The 17,712-nt window shown below is 45.7% G+C and overlaps 1 protein-coding gene across 2 annotated transcripts in view; it reads left to right on the top strand.

Annotated features, from left to right (window-relative positions):
• Window positions 1–17,712, top strand: part of LOC147638127 (calcium-transporting ATPase 3, endoplasmic reticulum-type-like) — a 156,635-nt gene that overhangs the window by 48,729 nt on the left and 90,194 nt on the right. For both annotated transcript variants that reach the window (XM_086798040.1, XM_086798039.1), the window contains exons 7-9: window positions 12,538–12,583; window positions 13,279–13,338; window positions 13,457–13,537. In XM_086798040.1, the coding sequence (XP_086654166.1) occupies window positions 12,538–12,583; window positions 13,279–13,338; window positions 13,457–13,537 (187 nt within the window). The remainder of the gene's footprint in view (window positions 1–12,537; window positions 12,584–13,278; window positions 13,339–13,456; window positions 13,538–17,712) is intronic.

Raw genomic sequence — 17,712 nt, 5'->3', positions numbered from 1 at the left:
GTCAAAAGCCTTGGCTACATTAACTTGTAGTAAGAGCACAACTTGGTCAATGTATTTGGCATATTCTATACCCGCATAAGCATTACAAATATTCTATGTGATTTGTCGTTGAGAAACAAATCCATATTGTGCTGGGTGCAAGCCTTTATGTAGAAATTTTGACAATCTGTTAGCAAGCATTTTGGTGATGATCTTGTAGATTATTGGCATTAATGTGATGGGCCACCAATCTGATAGGTTTGTACAGAGATTTCTTTTAGGCATGAGTTTGACAAGTCTGAGGGCATAATGCCTTCTATCTAGGATTGATTCAACACGAGTAAAAGTGGGTTTGCAAGTTGATCTCAAAATTGCAAAAAGAATTCTACTGTTAAACCATCCCAGCCAAGAGATTCCCAACTTCCCAAAGATTTAACCACATTATTCAATTTACATTCAGTAAAAGGCATTTCCGATTGATCAGCTTGCTCGTGATCCATAATTGCATGAACATGAGAGAACAACTTTGCTTGAGCTTGTGTTGTAATCTGGAGCCGCAAAAACATGGTGAAAATGATCTACACATTCAGCTTCCAATTGATACAATTTTTGAATCCATTCACCATTGGGTTTTAGTGTTTTGGTAATACATTGCTTAACTCTAGCTGCATGCAAGCTTTTAAAAAAGGCTTTCGAAGAACATCCTTATCCAGAAGAGGTTTTTGCCTCGACTTGACTTGCCATTTATGCAACTTCCTTTGGTCATTGTCTGCCATCATGTGCTTAGCATACCATAAACGCTCTTCTTCTTCATGAGAAAGAGTACATGTATGGCTTAATTCTTCCAGCTCTATCGGATGCCTTGGTTGACCATAAGAGAGTGTTGCCTTTCTATGCCCATATACCATTTTCCATATTCTTTGATGACAATTTGCATGTGATGTGCAAAATGATACCAAGCAATATCTATGTCTTCGTACTCGAAGAACATCAATAACATCTGCAACCATATCTTGATATAGTTGATGAGAAGGATATCTATTATTTACCATACAAAGTCGCTTAAACATCATCAAGTGTCATATCGAAATCCAACCCCAGCCATATAGGTGCATGATGAGAAAGCTATAATGTATGATTCACCCACATTTGGCAAGGAAGGGAATCAACATGGTCAAAACATGTAACATATACCATCTATCTAGGCTTGCTTTGTAACCTGGAAACCAATTATGATGAAAGGTGAAGCCCTTTTTGTGAGAACAAACGACCTTCCATATATCCATAATGTCCATGCTTCTAATTACATTCTACTAGGTAACCCTTTCCATAGCTATCATGTGAGTGGTTCCACGAGTACTATCATCCCTGGAAGGAGAGTTGTTGAAGTCTCTGCACAGAAAAGCATTGGTCAACCAAGGATAACTGGCAATTTGATTCCATAAAAGAGCTCTTTGGGCAGAGACCGTGGGAGCATATAATGGACCAATCTCATAAATCCGCCCATTTAGCGTACATTGAACAATGAGCAATCTGCCATCACTATCATTTTAAGCTACAACAGGATATGGTTCATGTCTGATCAAAAGGCAAACACCAGAGTAATTTTGCACTCCACTATAATAGCTGCAAGTTTCAAAATAACTTCATAGAAACCTCTAGCAGCATGGTAGATGCTTTCAATAGCCAATCCTTTGCTGTTCAACCATTTGCCTACATCTTCAGTAGGTAGCTGGCACCTTTCCTGGGAAAAAGAGGATGACACCCTTAGGAACAATGCATCTAATAGAGGGCTTAGGCTTATCCCAATTGATCCAGCTTGATTCAAAGTCCTTGTGCAACACATCATTCAAAAATTGAGCATTCGGATCAGAAGCATGCATATCAGACTCCTTGAGCTTCTTAGGGTTTGAGCTGTCTTGAGGCTTGTCATTTTTTCGAGCACTCACACACACACACACACATCTTGCATTATAGATGTACCAGAGGGCCCAAAATCTTGTCAATGCAATGAAGGCATCAAATTCTGGCAGACTAAGGGAAATGGTGCCAAATAGCCAAAAGAATTTTCCAAAAGTTCTACCCACAACTCTAAGACGAAATGTAGTGACAATCTATTCCAGAAGTGCATGGGAATGGGGGCAAGACCATAGAAGATGATAGACTAGCTCACGTGGATGTGAATATCTTCTACAGTACGCTGAAGCAATACGTCTTTGAGCCAAAAAACTGTGTACTAGTAAGGCACCGACGAGTCTGAGTTTCCATGAGCTTGTATCCAAGGAGGAGGAAGAAGCAATTTATATGCACTGGCTGCAGTAAGATGCAAAGGGGCACTGCACAACAGCCTGCATTTTGACGCACCAAAATCCAGTCATCCAGGGTATGACTCAATTGTAGAGGAGGTATAGGTTGCAAATCATGCAATAAAGAAGCCATGATTCGCCATATTGGTCTATGATGTAAACCTAGATTGTAAAGGGCCATAGCTTGTGGGAAAGAAAGAACATAACCCTCATCATTCAGTACATCCTCAACATATTTGACTGCTTTGGTAGAAAGGTAATATGCCTTCCTTGGCTGCAATAGAGCAAGGGGCTGTTGAAATGCACGACTCCAATGAATGCTCTCTCTGCGAAGAGATTTGCCTTGATTAGGTGATCTACCAGACCATTTTATTCGAGCCATGAGAGTCTGCCATTCCTCAATCAGTTTTGTAGAGAACGGGCATACAGGAATGCGCCCCTGTAAGCATCCAAATATAACCTTAGGATGAGTGATCATCCAATGCCCAAAAGTTTTAGTTTCCATTGTTGCAACAAGTCTCGATAAAATTAAAGTCTAGGGCTGTTTTTTCTCCAAGAAGCATGCTTTTTAAGTAGCCTAATGGGTTTTCTGTCCACCTTAGTACGCCATAAACATGCTAAGGCTGCAGACATGAAACTACCCAAATCGACTGAAGACCAGGGAACAAGAGGCAAGTGAAACTGAATGTAAGCCATTATAATGGATTGTACAATTCTCAATCGAACATGTAATGGCTAGGTAGCTAATTTTCAATATTGAAGTTTGAAATTGAGCTTATCCAACACCAGAGGATACCCAAGATGTGTGAGTATTTGATCTGGGGGAATTATCTGGCCTGGCCAAAGAATAGAGTGCCAATCACATTGCTTAAGCGGAAGAAGCTTGGACTAGCAAAATTGATTTTCGAGCTTGTCGTAAGACCAAACAAGTCCAGAGCATCTATAATTATTTTAACAACAGAAAAACGAGTATTTCTTGAAAAGAAAAACGAGTCATCCACATAAGCTTGACTAACAAAGTGATTCACATCCGAAATCTGTATTATGCCATGTAGCTTGTTCTTTGCAAGCAGTTTGTCCAATAATAAGAGCATAGGATGAATAGTTTTTGCATAGAGCAATGCACTGAGAGGGCAACCTTGTTGCGCTGATTTGCCCAGAGACCAGAAATCTAAAAGACCCTTGTGTAATATACATCGAGCAGTTCCTCCTTCATAGAGCCAGTAGACAATATTTCTCATCTTAGGTCCAAAGCCCATATTTTGCATGACACTGGCAATAAACTGCCCTTGCACTGTATCAAATGTTTTTTCTATGTCAATCTGCATTATGAGTACATCTTGCTGTGTACATTTGACATATTCAATGCCAATGTAAGCCTTTGCAATGTTATCCATTATTTGCCTTTTGGGCACAAAACCATATTGTGCAGGGTGCAGAGCCTCATATAAAATATTCTTCAAACGGTTAACTAACATTTTTGCAATCAATTTGTAAACTACAGACATAAGAGTTATTGATCTCCAATCTGATAACTTTTCATAGAGAGGTTTTTTGGGAAGTAAACGAACCAATCCCTCTTTCCAAGAAGAAGGGAGTCTGTCTGAATGCCAACAACAATCGATCATAAAAAGCAAATCAAATTTCAGCATATATTCCAGAAAGTGAGAAAAAATTCTACTGTGAGCCCATCCCAGCGTGGGGATTTCCATTTGCCCAAATCGTGCAATGCATGTTGTAATTCATCCATCGTGAATTCAACCTCCAAATCAAATGCCTGCTGACAAGAGAGAATTCTATTCACATTGCAAACCAACTGGTGCCGTGTATCCATAATTCTTCGAGTTGATTCATTGGGGGCAACAAAAAGGTTACTGAAGTAGCCATAAACTTCCCTTTCTAATTGCTGTGTATTGTCAATCCAACAAGCATCGTGATTCTTGACTCTATGAATGCATTGTAGAGTCCTGGAAACATGTAAGCCCTTAAAAAATCCTTTGGATGAGCAACCTGTCTTTCAGAGCTTTTTGTCTAGACCTGATCTGCCACTTTTGCAGCTTTCTTTCATCATTTTTCTTAAAATAAATGGTTGCTTGCATTAATTCCTCTTGCTTTTAATTATGAAGACTTCTTTGATGGCTACATTCAGTGAATTGTTGAATCACTAATTTCGCATCCTCAACTTTGTCTTTCTTCTCCCAAAAACCATTTACCATATTCCAAAACAACTGCCTGCAGAGTGGCAAATCTGCGCCAAGCCATGTCAATGTCAACAAGCATATGCATTTTCAAAGGATGCATTGCATGAGTCACCAAATCAACAAAAAGTCGATGTTTCAAATAGCTATTGTTGATCAAGAGCAATCTCTTTTGTGGGAGTTGTACATCCATTGTTGACACGCGAAAGTAAAGCATACATACATCAACCATTCCTGGCATATACATGATTACCATCATTATGAAACATTACATGAGCATATACATCCTGCAAACATAAACCAACTTGCACATGACACAGCACTAGGGGCTGAAGTTCGGCCACAGGGCCCCCCCCCCCCCCCCCCCCCCCCCCCCCCCCCCCCGCGCCCCCGAGGTATCTTTATTACCAATAGAAGTATTTATATGTACAAGATGCGGGTGCCCGGAGAGTACACACTCATCCAACCGACACTAGATTTATCCAACTATGGAAACATAGGTAAACATATTACCTGCAACTCCTCGGTCACCAACCAAGGTCAAGCGGTCACCAACCGCTCCTGTTGCAACACCCTCGGTCACCAACCAAGGTTGACCGATCACCAACCGCTCCTGTAGAATACCCTCGTTCACCAACCAGGGTAGAGTGATCACCAACCACTCCTATACTTTGATAGAGCGGTCACCAACCCTAAGTGCTGTCCCAAACCTGCAAAACAGTAACTAGCCATGGTTTTGGCTCACTGGCCACCCACAGGTTCCACCAGATCACATCCCCAGGCGTGGTACTTGTCTAGGGACATGTTTGCTCAAGTTTCGTCGCGAGAAACCGCCTCAAACCTGTAAAATTGGCCAATAATGGCCCTTATAACAGGCGGCCAGCTCTTGTAGAGGCACTGCTCACTCTGTCCAAACCATATTCTCAGCAGAGAAGCGTCCCAACAGCCATGCGCAAGCTCTTTGAGCCAAATCAATCAGCCTGCAACTCCTGTAGATGCAGTCGACCTGCCATGTAGAGAGAGAAGTCGACCTGCCATGTAGAGAGAGAAATAACAACCAACCAGCCTTGGGACCCTTGTGCTTCGCATGTATTCCACCTGTAGCTCATGCGTATGAGTAAACTTGCTGTTTTTCCTGTCCAAACAGCTCCTAATAGCCCACGATTTCGAGATGAGTGCTCTACAAGTCAGGGCTTGCCCACTTTGGCCCTCCCACACCCAGAATAGCAACTCGTGGAGCTTTTTGGGAGTGTGCGGGTGCCCATCTTTCATATTTGGCCTTGGTTCATTAAAAATAGTCCACCTTGATGTGAACTCACTTATAAAATTATAAGTGTGTCCGCCCACACTCTAAGTGAATGTGAACCCTGCACCCAATAGACCTTAGTAACATGAAATAATGAATAAATTGGGTTAAGTGTGCACACTTACCACTTGCAAAACACATAAGGAAACCATATGAGTCCCAAACAGGTGTGCACATGCGTATCCACGGGTTGTCCAGGCGTCCATGGTGCCCGTGGACATTCACGGGCAAAATACCAAGCAATGTCCAGGCATCAAAAACAAGTTATCCATGCGTGTGCAACTCACATACATATGCTGGTGCACAAACATAGTGGATGAAACCTCCCAACTTACATCTTGTACATCGAAGTAGTCCATTCACAGGCGCTGTCCAGACAGGATCAAAAAGTACTCACCAGGGTAACCACCCTTCCATGAGTCCAGAGTAACTCACGAGGGTTACCACGCTTCCATGAGTTCATAAATCATGCCAAGAACTCACACCAGGATACCAATCCTTCCATGGAGCCCTTCCACATGTATTCAATCATGACATAATTTTAGACGTATACCAGAGAAGTGGTGACATTTACCCCGGCTTCTAATGAGTTGCCCGCTACTGAAAAGCTTCCAAGTAGGCCGCAATAAGTTCTGGATAATCTTTAAAATATGCCTCGTCCATCCACTTCGCATCAAGTGCTGGATAGTTCCTGAGCTTCACAAGGTACTTACGGACAAGCCTGCCTCTAGCAGCTTTTCGCTCCTTGTGAAAAACTATGTGCTCAGGCTGCAATACCTCTTCCAGCTCATCAACCTCGGGTTTGATCTTCCATAACCGGCTCCAACGGCTCAGGACCAACATATCTCTTCAAGAGACTAACATGGAAAGCATTATGAATCCGCCAATGATCTGGCAACACCAGCCTGTAAGCTACCTCATTGATCTTTTCCAAGATCTGAAATGGTCCATAATACGTGCAAGATAGCTTCGGATAGTTACCATCTTTCCCAGTCTGCTCGAGGACTCGAGGGCTAGCCGGGGTCTCTATCTAGTGGAAGCTCCCATACCCTGTGCCAGTATGTCACTGTCTGGAATAGAGCCTCTGTCACTATTGGTGCAGCCCCATCTCTGCCCACACAATCTCATGTGGCACTGATGGCTTACTCCTAATCATGTGTGAGAGCATCGCCACTAGGGGCCTCTCCATCGGCTTCCACCCATCATATACCTCCTCTGTATGTGTCTCGGCCGGCTCTCTCCTCGGTCTCCTCCTGTGGTATAAGCTAGGACCCCACATGGGGGCACCATACAGTAGTGTAGGTGTAACTAGTGTATCAAATAGCCAAAGCTTCGTCCTCGGCTCCTGAAACTGTATCTGTGAGCATTGGCTCTCTAGCGAGCCAAGGGCTGCATATCCCCTCATCAATCTAGCTTCGGCCGCCTTCCGCATCGAGAACTGAGGTCCGGCAAAAGTGATCCCAAGGTATACATATGAGGTAACATACTCCACAGGCTCTCCATTGTATGTAAACTGTACTGCAGATCTACTTATCCACTGTGAGGAGGTGTTAAAGATTATGACCTTGGTCTTTCCAAGGTTCACAGTGAGGTCCCGATCCTCGCAAAAGGCCCGTAATGCATCCAAATGCCTCTGCAGCCCCTCTGGCGAATCAGAAATAAGAACAATATCATCTGCATACAAGAGGATCGGTATCAGGGCTCCTGCTAAATGTGCTCCTGGTCCTCCCTGTCTTTCTATGTAATCCAAGATCTCGTCAATGTGGAGAGAGAAAGAAAGAAAGAAAGCTGTATTAATGTCTACTAGAGGCCGAACTCGACCTATGAGACAAATCAATGTACAACTGTCAATGTCTTGTGGATGTCCAAAAAAAAAAGGACAAAATGAACATGAAATTAAGTATGAAAGTACTGAGAGAGAGATATAGAGAGAGAAAGAAAGAAAGAAAGAAAGAAAGATTTTATTAACGTCTTCCAAAAGACCGAACTCGGCCTATGAGACAAATCGGAGTACCTGTATGGGGTATCCTCTGTCATCCCAACAAAATGAAAAAGTACTGAATAAAAAAACTGAATCTGGGTGTGCAGGGGATGGAGCTCTATTACTAGGAGAATGCAAAGCTATATGCATGGAGTATACAATCATGATATGCAACCTAGCTAGCTCCATCCTGTACCATACTGGGGGTATAAAATGGTATACATCAGTGAAGGGGGTGTCCACAACTCCCTGAAGAACATGCCTGGGTGTGCTCTGAAGCGAGCCAGTCGCTCCGCACCCTCTCTGTGAAACTGAGCTCTGATCTCTGTCATCTCTCTCTGGTATAGGCGTGGTGTCCGAAAGCCAGGTGTCCTCTGTCTCCTGCGGGCTCTAAGTGTCTCTGCTCTCTGGAGAGTAATTCCCTGCCGTGTAGGGGCTGGGAGGGGTATGGATCTCTGAAAAAATGTAGTAATCTGTGTCTGTCGCCCCCCCTCTGGAGCTGTCTGAGCCTGTAATAATGTCTCTCTGTGGCGCTGTATGTCTAGAATGTATCTCCCCAGTATGCGCTGGTCTGCTGCCTCAAAGATCTGGCGTAGGGAATGTGGCTCTCTGAATAAAATGGGATATCTCTCTTTGATGGCTGTATATGCTCTGCATCTGCATACATAATGCTCCTCACTCTCCACCTCCTCTCTGCACAATCTGCATCCCCTCTCCTCTCGGGGGATCCGTGCTGCTCTGCCAGTCTCAATCTCCAATCGGTGTGATGAAACTCTGAGCTGACCAATAGCCACTCGGGAGCCGTGTGGTAAAAAGCCCTCCATGTATCTAGGCCTCTCTATAAATCCATCATCAGTGATACTCATGAAGTGATCTCTGTAGTATAGCATCTTCGGTGGAAGAGGCTGTGTAGGCGATATCCATGTCTCTCGTGTATAGAGCTGCCATAGATCCTGTCTCAATACTCTGTTCCTCTCACTATGAGAGAGACGGATATGTGGTGCATTCCTGTCATACTGGAATGGTGGTAGATGATCCATGTCTAGGCCATGCTGTGAGAACCAATGTGTGACCTGTGCATACCATGATCCTCTGTCTCCTGCCTCAGCCAGCTGTCTAGATGCCTCAAAAGCTCTGTATGACAATCTGTCCTGTGGCATCTCTCTGAATCTGTCTAGCAGGCATATAGTCTGAAATATGGCCTCTACCATCATAGGAGGCGCAGCAAACTCTGCTCGGATAATGTCATGAGGTACTGACGGTTTGCTGCGTATCATGCGTACCATCATGAGGGCCTGTGGTCTCTCTATCTGTGTCCACCAATGGGTAGCAAGGCCTGGCGCCCATACCGCTGCTCCATACATCAATGCCGGTGTGACTAATGTGTCAAATAGCCACCCCTTCGTCTGGGGCTCCTGAAAATGCGCCTGGTGACACTGTCTCTCTAGCATAGCCAATGTTGCATATCCCCGTGTCAATCTAGCTCTGGCTGCTGAACCCATGGTGAAGCGTGTGGCTCCTGCAGAGAAGGTAACCCCTAGGTACACGTATGATGTCACCACCTCCACCTGGCATCCTGCGAGAGTGAATGTCAGCTGACTCCTGCCCTGTCTCGATGTATGAAAGACCATAACCTTGGTTTTCCCAAGGTTCACAGTAAGACCCCTCTGTGTGCAGAAATCATGGAGTGCATGTAGATGCTGCTGTAGACCACTTGAAGACTCAGACACTAATACAATATCATCAGCATAGAGCATAATATGTACTGAGGTACCTGCTAAATCAACTCCATCTCCGCCTCCCCGTGTAATGAAGGCAGCCACCTCATCAATGTATAACCCAAATAGCGTGGGGGAAAGTGGGCATCCTTGCTTCACACCAATGGTGCTAGCAATAGTCTCGGACATACCTCCTGGACATCTGACTCGCCCAAAAACCTGCTCATATAATGCATAGATGCCCCATGTCATATCTGCTGGTATGCCAAGAGATTGTAGGCGCTGAAAGAGCCTCTCTCGTGGTACTGTGTCAAATGCCTTGCGGAAATCCACAAAGCAGCAATAGAGCTTTCTCTTCCTCACTCTGGCCTGATCAATCATACATCTCAAAGTGAATACATGGTCAGTGGTAGAGAAAGCTCTCCTGAAGCCTGCCTGCCCTGATGAGCGTAAACCTGCTCGCTCAGCATATAAGCTAAGCTCTTGGTCCAGCACTGCACCATAGAGTTTGGCCAGCACGTGGCCAACCATAACCGTCCTGTAGTTGCTCGGATCGAGCATATCCCCTGTTTTGTGAATTGGCACAATGGTGTGCATCGTCCACTCCGCAGGCAAACCCTCTACTAGTGCCCTGTTAAACAGGTGTGCAAGAAAAGGAGCTAAAGAATCTACTGCATATATGAGATGCTCACCTTGCAGGCCCATATGGTCGGCAGCCCGTCCATGCTGTAGGCGGCGGATAGCTTCCTGTACCATCGAGTTGGTAAAGAAGCTAGCTGTGGTAGGTCGAGGCTCCTGTGGCTGAGGTATAGGTGGCTACTGTGGGGCATGGTATAGACCCTCTGCATATGTGTGCCATGTCTGTGGGTCTGCAATAGGTGTCGGGGTTCGGGGCTCTCTGAAGTGCCGCCATGAGACAGGGCTATCTCTACTCATGAAGAAATGAAAGATCTCTAGCTCCTGTATCTCTGCGAAGGCCCGCCTTTTGCGGCAAGTAAGTCTTCTCATCTCTCTCCTCGACTCCTGCTCTGTGATGGCTCCCAAGGCTCTCTGTATGCGGAGCCGTGAGTATAGAGCTCTGCACTCGTCATCATACCATCTGTTCTGGGGCATAGTCCGAGGTCTCGCAGGCTCTCCTGAGTGTACACGATGTGGGAAGCTCTGTAATGCAGCCGTGTGTAGGAGTGATGCCAGCTGGGTTGTAATGGTATCCATAGGTGCCAGGGGATCCATGAGTAGGAGTCCGTCCTCTACTCTGCCAGTGTATATGTCTGCCATGTCATGTGTGAAGTAGATGGCAGTGTGTGGCGTCGGTATGTGGGGGACTGGTGATACTGGTGATCCGGCTAGTGAAAATGCCAAGTATGTATGATCTGCCCCAATAGGATGAGGTGGAATTGAGAATGAGGTGACAAGCTGCGATGCCTCCACAGACCCCATAATGTAGTCTACCACCGTGCCTCCGGTCCGTGTATGACCCCCATGTGGGAAGCATGTCAGCCCTCCTGATTCCGGCCACTGTAACATCCCGTTATAAATAACGAGACGATGCCTGGCTCCCAACTCTAGTAAGTGGTCCCCATAATGTCCTCTGTCTGGTCCAGTGTCCTTTGATGCCCGACTAGCCCCTATCTCCTCTGGATCCACAGGGTGGAGGATCTCCATGTCATCATAGTCATACACCTCACACTGTCTGCTCTGTGTGTGGGCATTGTAGTCGCTTGTAAGAAATACTTTCCCTAGTGTAGAATAATGCATAATCTCCTCTGACAGACAAGTGTATGGCGAGGCTCCTGTCTCCTCCTCCTGTGGCATGTCCTCTGTAATGACATAGGAGGATCTTGATGGAGAAAAGTAACATAGAGCTATGTATATAACCCTGTCCTGTGAGAGCTGTAAGCTGATCCACATGTATCTGGCCTCTGGATCTTGTGCTACCACTCTCAGTCTCCCCTGTAGCTCCCGTCTGAATAGGACTGCTACTCCCCCCGACCCTCTCGAGGTACCCTGGCGTGTGGTCCTCCTGTATGCTGACTCCCACTGGAATCCCTCTACTCGAGATAGCCCTCTCTCTGGGCTCTGATGTGTCTTTGTCAGAAGTATGATGTCTCTCCCCACCATAACATGCTCCAGTCGTCCAGGCTGCACCCATAGTGAACCATTATAGTTCCATACTGCCATGTGTATCTCTGTCAGTTGCCTGGTCTGTGTCCCATAGGCCCCAAACCGCTAATCCATGGGCCGGCCATCAATGATGACCCGACCATCTCGATAGAAGGCCTTCTTGCCTTCTCTCCTCGCGTGTAAGACTCGTGGCATGCAAGTTCTCCTATGCTCAAGCTGCATCCTCGTGAGATCATCATCCAAGAAAATAGGAGCTCCCTCTAAACCTCGTAGTATGACCCTCTTCCTCATGAAGGTGACCCTCTCCGTCTCTCCTGCAAACTGTAGGATGAGGGCTCGCTTGCGTGTTGAGTCTTTCCCAGCTCTCCATGCTTTGGTGAAGGGGAGAGGGTGCTCTTCCTTGTAGCCGAGCTTCATGCATAGAAGCTGTCCATCTTTCTCGGGAGTGGAGTCGGGTGAGAGAGAGAGAGAGAGAGAGAGAGAGAAATGAAATGAAATGTTATATTAACGTCTTCAAAAGGCCAAAGTGACCTATGAGACCAAAGTTACAACCATGTGGACATCTGATACATTGTCTGGAAAGAAAAGAAAGAACTGAAGGTAAGTATCTAGCCCTACAATACATCAGTAGGGAGCATCCGGAAGCAGCAACGAGAGAGAGAGAGAGAGAGAGAGAGAGAGAGAGAAATGAAATGAAATGAAATGTTATATTAACGTCTTCAAAAGGCCATAATGACCTATGAGAGAGAGAGAGAGAGAGAGAGAGAGTTGTATTTATGTCTACAAAAGGCCAAAATGACCTGTGAGACCAAGTGGGGTTTTGAAATTCACACTCTGCTTGGCAGCAATAGTACGGTAGCCATTTGAGCAAAGGTCTGCTGACTAGAGAGTTTAATTCTTTTAAGAATGCTCTTGCCTTTTGCAGGAACTGAAGGCATACCAGGCTGAAGTGGCGACAGTTTTAAGGAATGGTATGAAACATACATGTGGATGAGTTGTTGTTAAATTATACCATTGAGTTCTATACTGATTGAAACCCTTTCAGTGTGGCCTTCAATTTAGTTACAATCATAGAAAGTGTTGGCAAGGTCCCAACCCGGCTCTCATGTTTTTCCCCAGGAGAGAAGCCAATGCCAACCTCATCACAACATTTGCATCCCAGCTTGCCAGCTAACCCTGTTTGCAAGTGTGGGAAAACTGTGTTTGTTGAATGCCATATCACATTAAGGTTGGCCTAAGGAAAATATTGCATACCTAATTGTCAGTAAAAGGATCATGAGCATGTTGCCGTTGAGCGCAGTTATGTCATTGCCACCATCGTCTTCTTTCAACCAGCTCTTCCTCATGTTGTAACCTTGAGCATTCATCAACTTGATTTTTCTCAGACCTTTGTGCCTATATCTGAATGCAACTAACTCTATGATGTGGCGTGATGACATGGTGTGGGTAGCCCTTTTACTTCTTGTAGTTTTCAAAACATTCGGGGGTTGCTGTTTTCATGCTGTTGGGTAGTTTTGACAACTATGATTACATTTTGGAAACTTTTTTTGGTTTATTTGTCTTGGATATTTGGCAAGATATGAAGGCTTTGTGTAGAAGATCGAGAATGCTGAAACATTTCACTCACAATTTACGGTGGACTAAATTCTTTCAGAATGATTTGCAGGTCTTCTGTCTATCGTGCCAGCTTCAACTCTTGTCCCTGGAGACATTGTTGAGGCTTCAGGTTGCAAGAAAAACACTTGCTTCTTTTGTAGAGACTACATTTTTTTTTTTTGTAAAATCTTTTTTGTAGGACAATTTTAAACCTTATTATGATGTTGGTATTGCATGTCTCATTGTAGTTGGTTGCCAAGTTCCTGCCGATATGCGAGTGATTGAGCTGTTGAGTAGTCAGCTAAGAGTGGATCAAGCCATATTGACAGGTAATTTCTGAGAGTCTCAGGGCTTTAAAGTTATCTGCTCCAAGCAAAGGTAGTCCCCACCAAACCAAACAAACCCCAACCCCAACCCTAACCCTGACCAACCGCGCCCCCCCCCCCCCCCCCACGCGCACCGGCACACCGTGGCCGAAACCCTTAATATCCTTCCTCCAAATTAAATAAAGAGAAAATTTCAAGCATCCAAATGTCTTATTCTGATGTAACCAGCCATGGAAAATATCCCTCTTATGGCGCTGGATGGAGTTAGACATAGATATGCATAGCGTGCTTGTACTACCCCTTTAGCATATAGAGATGCATCTTGCCTTAGCACTCCATCCGTATCCCCACCCCCCTTTATATTGTTTGTATATGGGCTCCACCGATCCATGATGATTCACAGTTGTATCCAGACACATGCACACTTTTTCTTTTCTTTCTTTTCCTTTTCTTCCGATGACCGGAAGAACACAGTTGTATTATTTTTTGTCTCATAGGCCGACTTTGGCCTCTCGTAGACGTTAATATATCTTTCTTTCTTTCTTTCTTTTCTCTCTCTCTTTTCAGATGTTAATATATCTTTCTCTCTCTCGGATGTTGGCCACGATCCCCTCATCAGCTCTAGGACATGCTCCACCGCCATCGAGCTACCTTTCCACGTGACATAGCTGAGGGAGACCTCTTAGCCATATATATTAGCCCCATGCTTGATATTTTGGAGAGTGGTAAGGGGGCTGATGGAATATGAGATTTGATTTTGTTTTCCATGCCATGATGAGATGTGCCATGGACATTATTGTATCACTTTGGTCTCATAGGCCCGCTGCCCAGTGGGTCTTTAGTAGATGCTTAATTGTTGCAAAGATGCCTAGAGGAAACTTTGAGAACAATGCCCTTCCACACCTATCACCTGCCCGGACACATGGCACTCCTATGCACGCTCCCTCTATCATATCCCCCATCAGGCACCCCTACCCCCACCACCAGATCCCCATCCCACCACCTCCACCTTCTTCACAAAGGGCATGGTCCTCAAGGCCATTCGTAGACTACGCAATGGGGGAGCCCAGGATCATGAGGGACTAACTGCCGAGTACATCTCGCATCCGATGATACCCTAGTGCCCCTACTAGCCTACATGTTCAATAGAGCCCTTGTGAAGGATTTCCACCCTCTTGGTCCACCAACACCATCAGCCCCATCCTCAAAGCCGGAGATCCACTTGATCCTAATAATTACAGGACCATCATGATTGGCCACACATTGGCCAACTCTATGGATCAGTGCTAGAGGCGGAGCTCAATTCATTTGCAGAGAGCTAGGGATGTAGAGCCTAAGGACAGGCTAGCTTTCGGAGCAGCTATTCTACCCTTGACCACATCTTCACCCTCTGTGCCATCATCGAGGAGGGTAGAGCACGACATCAGAGGATTTACTGCTGCTTTGTGGATTTCCACAACGCTTTTGATACTGTGCGCCGAGCCCGCCTCCCACACCGTCTACAGGAGATTGGAGTCCCATCAGACATGGTTTGGAGCGAGTGAGAGCCCCAGGAGGTACATCACATGAGATTTGCAGCACTGTTGGGGTGAAACATGGCTGCCCTCTATCACCCACTCTTTTTGGCCTCTACATTGATGAGATCTTGAGCTTCATTGACGAATTAGGCGGGGCTGGGCCCACACTGGCAGGCATATTGATCCCCATACTGCTTTATGCAGATGGCATCGTTCTCTCTGGCTTAGCCGAGGGGCTTCAGAGACAATTGGATGCCTTACAAGACTTTTGCACTCAGTGGGACCTCTTTGTTAACCTTGGTAAAACCAAGGTAATGTCTTCAATACCTCTCTCCCCTTCACAGCCAGATTGAGCTTCACATATAGAGGGGATCCTGTGGAGATTGTCTCATCCTATGTCTACCTTGGTGTCACTTTCAATGGCCCACACTTCACCATGCTTCCCGCAGCACATGCCAGAGTGACACGGGGATATGCAGCCTTGAGCTTACTTGAGGGGCAGTGCTTCCAGGCACATTTCCAAGAGCCCTGGACGAAGGGCTGGCTTTTTGACAGCCTCGTCACACCAGCCTTGATGTATGGAGCAGCCTTCTGGGGGCGAGATTTATCCGATGAGGATTGGCAGCGAGTTGAGAGGCCCCAGGTCATGATGTTCTCCCGTATGATCTGCAGCAAACCATCAGTCCCATGCCAGATTATCCAGGCAGAGTTTGGTGCAACCCCGATGGTAGTGGATGCACTCCTCTAGACAGTCACATACCTCCATCGCATTAGTCACATGGAGCCCCACAGGTACTCGAGGCTTGCCCTAGAGTCCTTAAGACAGCTCGCACTTGAGGGCCACTCTGGAGTATGGTGTGCACTAGTTTCCACTTGGTTCTCAATATATGGGCTCCACAGGGACCGCCTACCCCCCCTCTCAGTACACCAACTGAGTTATCTGGTTAGATCTTCTTAGCCTCTACACCCATTGCACATAGATCACACTTCCGGTGCTCCCCACAAGGATGCACTTCTATAGAGATCACTTCCTCACACTCACTGAGAATGGATTGATCCAACAGCCGGGCTACTTTGTAATACATAATATGATGTAGCAAATCTAGTGGCACAAGATGTGCAGCCCCTTATTAGGTGACTTTGAACGAAACAAAGCATGTGAAACTTGGTGCTCTCTGATAAACTTCACCACATGGTTTGCATCTAATAAAGTGGGTTAAATGAATGACATGTTCCAATATCCCAACAAGTTTATAGTATGAGGAGTACATGGCACCCATGTTATCTCAGGATACTTTACTGATATGGCCACGCGTGCAGTCCTGTAATTTGATGCTGTGACTATTGCTGGCACATTCTTCTGCCCACCCACTCTTGCAATTCCCGGTCATAGATTTTTTGAATGTACGAAGAGGTCTTCTTCTTCAATGAGGTGTCTATAGCCTCTAGAAATATAGAGCCTCTAGGACATATGCATACAATATTAATCAAGGGTTTCTTTTGATAGCTAGTCCACCCATCAGCTGCAATTGTACAACCAAATGTAGACACAAAATCAACATGAAAAACAGTTGGAAGGCCTTGGCAAGGAGATACAGGGCAATAATAACAAGATTGACGAATTGGCAGCAAAGGTGAACCACCGGGAGGAGGTTCGGATGTTGAAAGAGACCCAAACGCAAGAAGAGGCAATGCTAGAGGCTGCCCCAATGATAAGGGAACTCCGGGCAGAAATGGAAGCCCTAAAGGCTATGGTCAAGGACCATACAGTGGAGGAAGGGGAATTGAATGTTCAAGAGGGTCTAAGGACAGACTTGGAGTGATACGTTGTGGGAAGAACTATAGACCACCAAGGAAGATTGTGTGGAGGTGAAGAAGCACAAACTCTCAGAGCATAATACATGAGACTCTCGAGGAGGAGAAACGCAGGAAGGATAGGGCCCTCCATGTGCGAGTGCAGGGGCTACATGATGCTTTCCTAGATTGTAGGAGGGGATGGGATCATGGCCCCCTTTGCAGATACATGGAGGGAAGGCAAGGATATGACACGAGAGCGGCCCGTCATCATCAGATTCCCTCATGCCATCAACAAACAGGCTTTCTTAAATAGACAGGTTGCCCTCAAGGGCACACAGATGTACATGGGGGGGATGATCTCACGCAAAGGTGGCACACCGGCGTGAGGCGACGGTGACAGTTCATGAGGCCCATAGAGTGGGCATGTGGGCTATCTACAAAGATCATCGGGTCATTATCAATGAGCGCCGTCCCAAATAGGGACGTGGGGTCTATGAGACCAAACACCTGGTTAGCAATATGGAACTCCAATGGCACCTTGTGGTTGAATTCGAGAGGTTTGAGCGAGATTCTCATAGGTAGGGATGTCATTTTCTATCAGAGCCCTGAGAGGTGCTAACCATCATGTAACAGGAAACGGCCGTTTCCTAGGCTGGAAACGCTGAAACGCCGTTTCCCGAGAGTTGCCGTTTCTCCGTTTCCTAATCTCCAATAAAGAATCACCCATTGATTTGTCTCATCTAGTGCTTGATTAGTGATTTTCTACAAATTTTGCTCACTATTTATTTCAAATATGGTGTACTACTCAGACTTTTCCCTGGTTTTTGATTTTCTCATTATTCTTATATTATGTATCCTACATCC

The sequence above is a fragment of the Cibotium barometz genome, chromosome 5 (assembly GCF_041138505.1).
Source record: "Cibotium barometz isolate CiBa-2024 chromosome 5, ASM4113850v1, whole genome shotgun sequence".
Lineage (NCBI taxonomy): Eukaryota > Viridiplantae > Streptophyta > Polypodiopsida > Cyatheales > Cibotiaceae > Cibotium > Cibotium barometz.
This window is presented reverse-complemented; position numbering and strand designations above follow the sequence as displayed.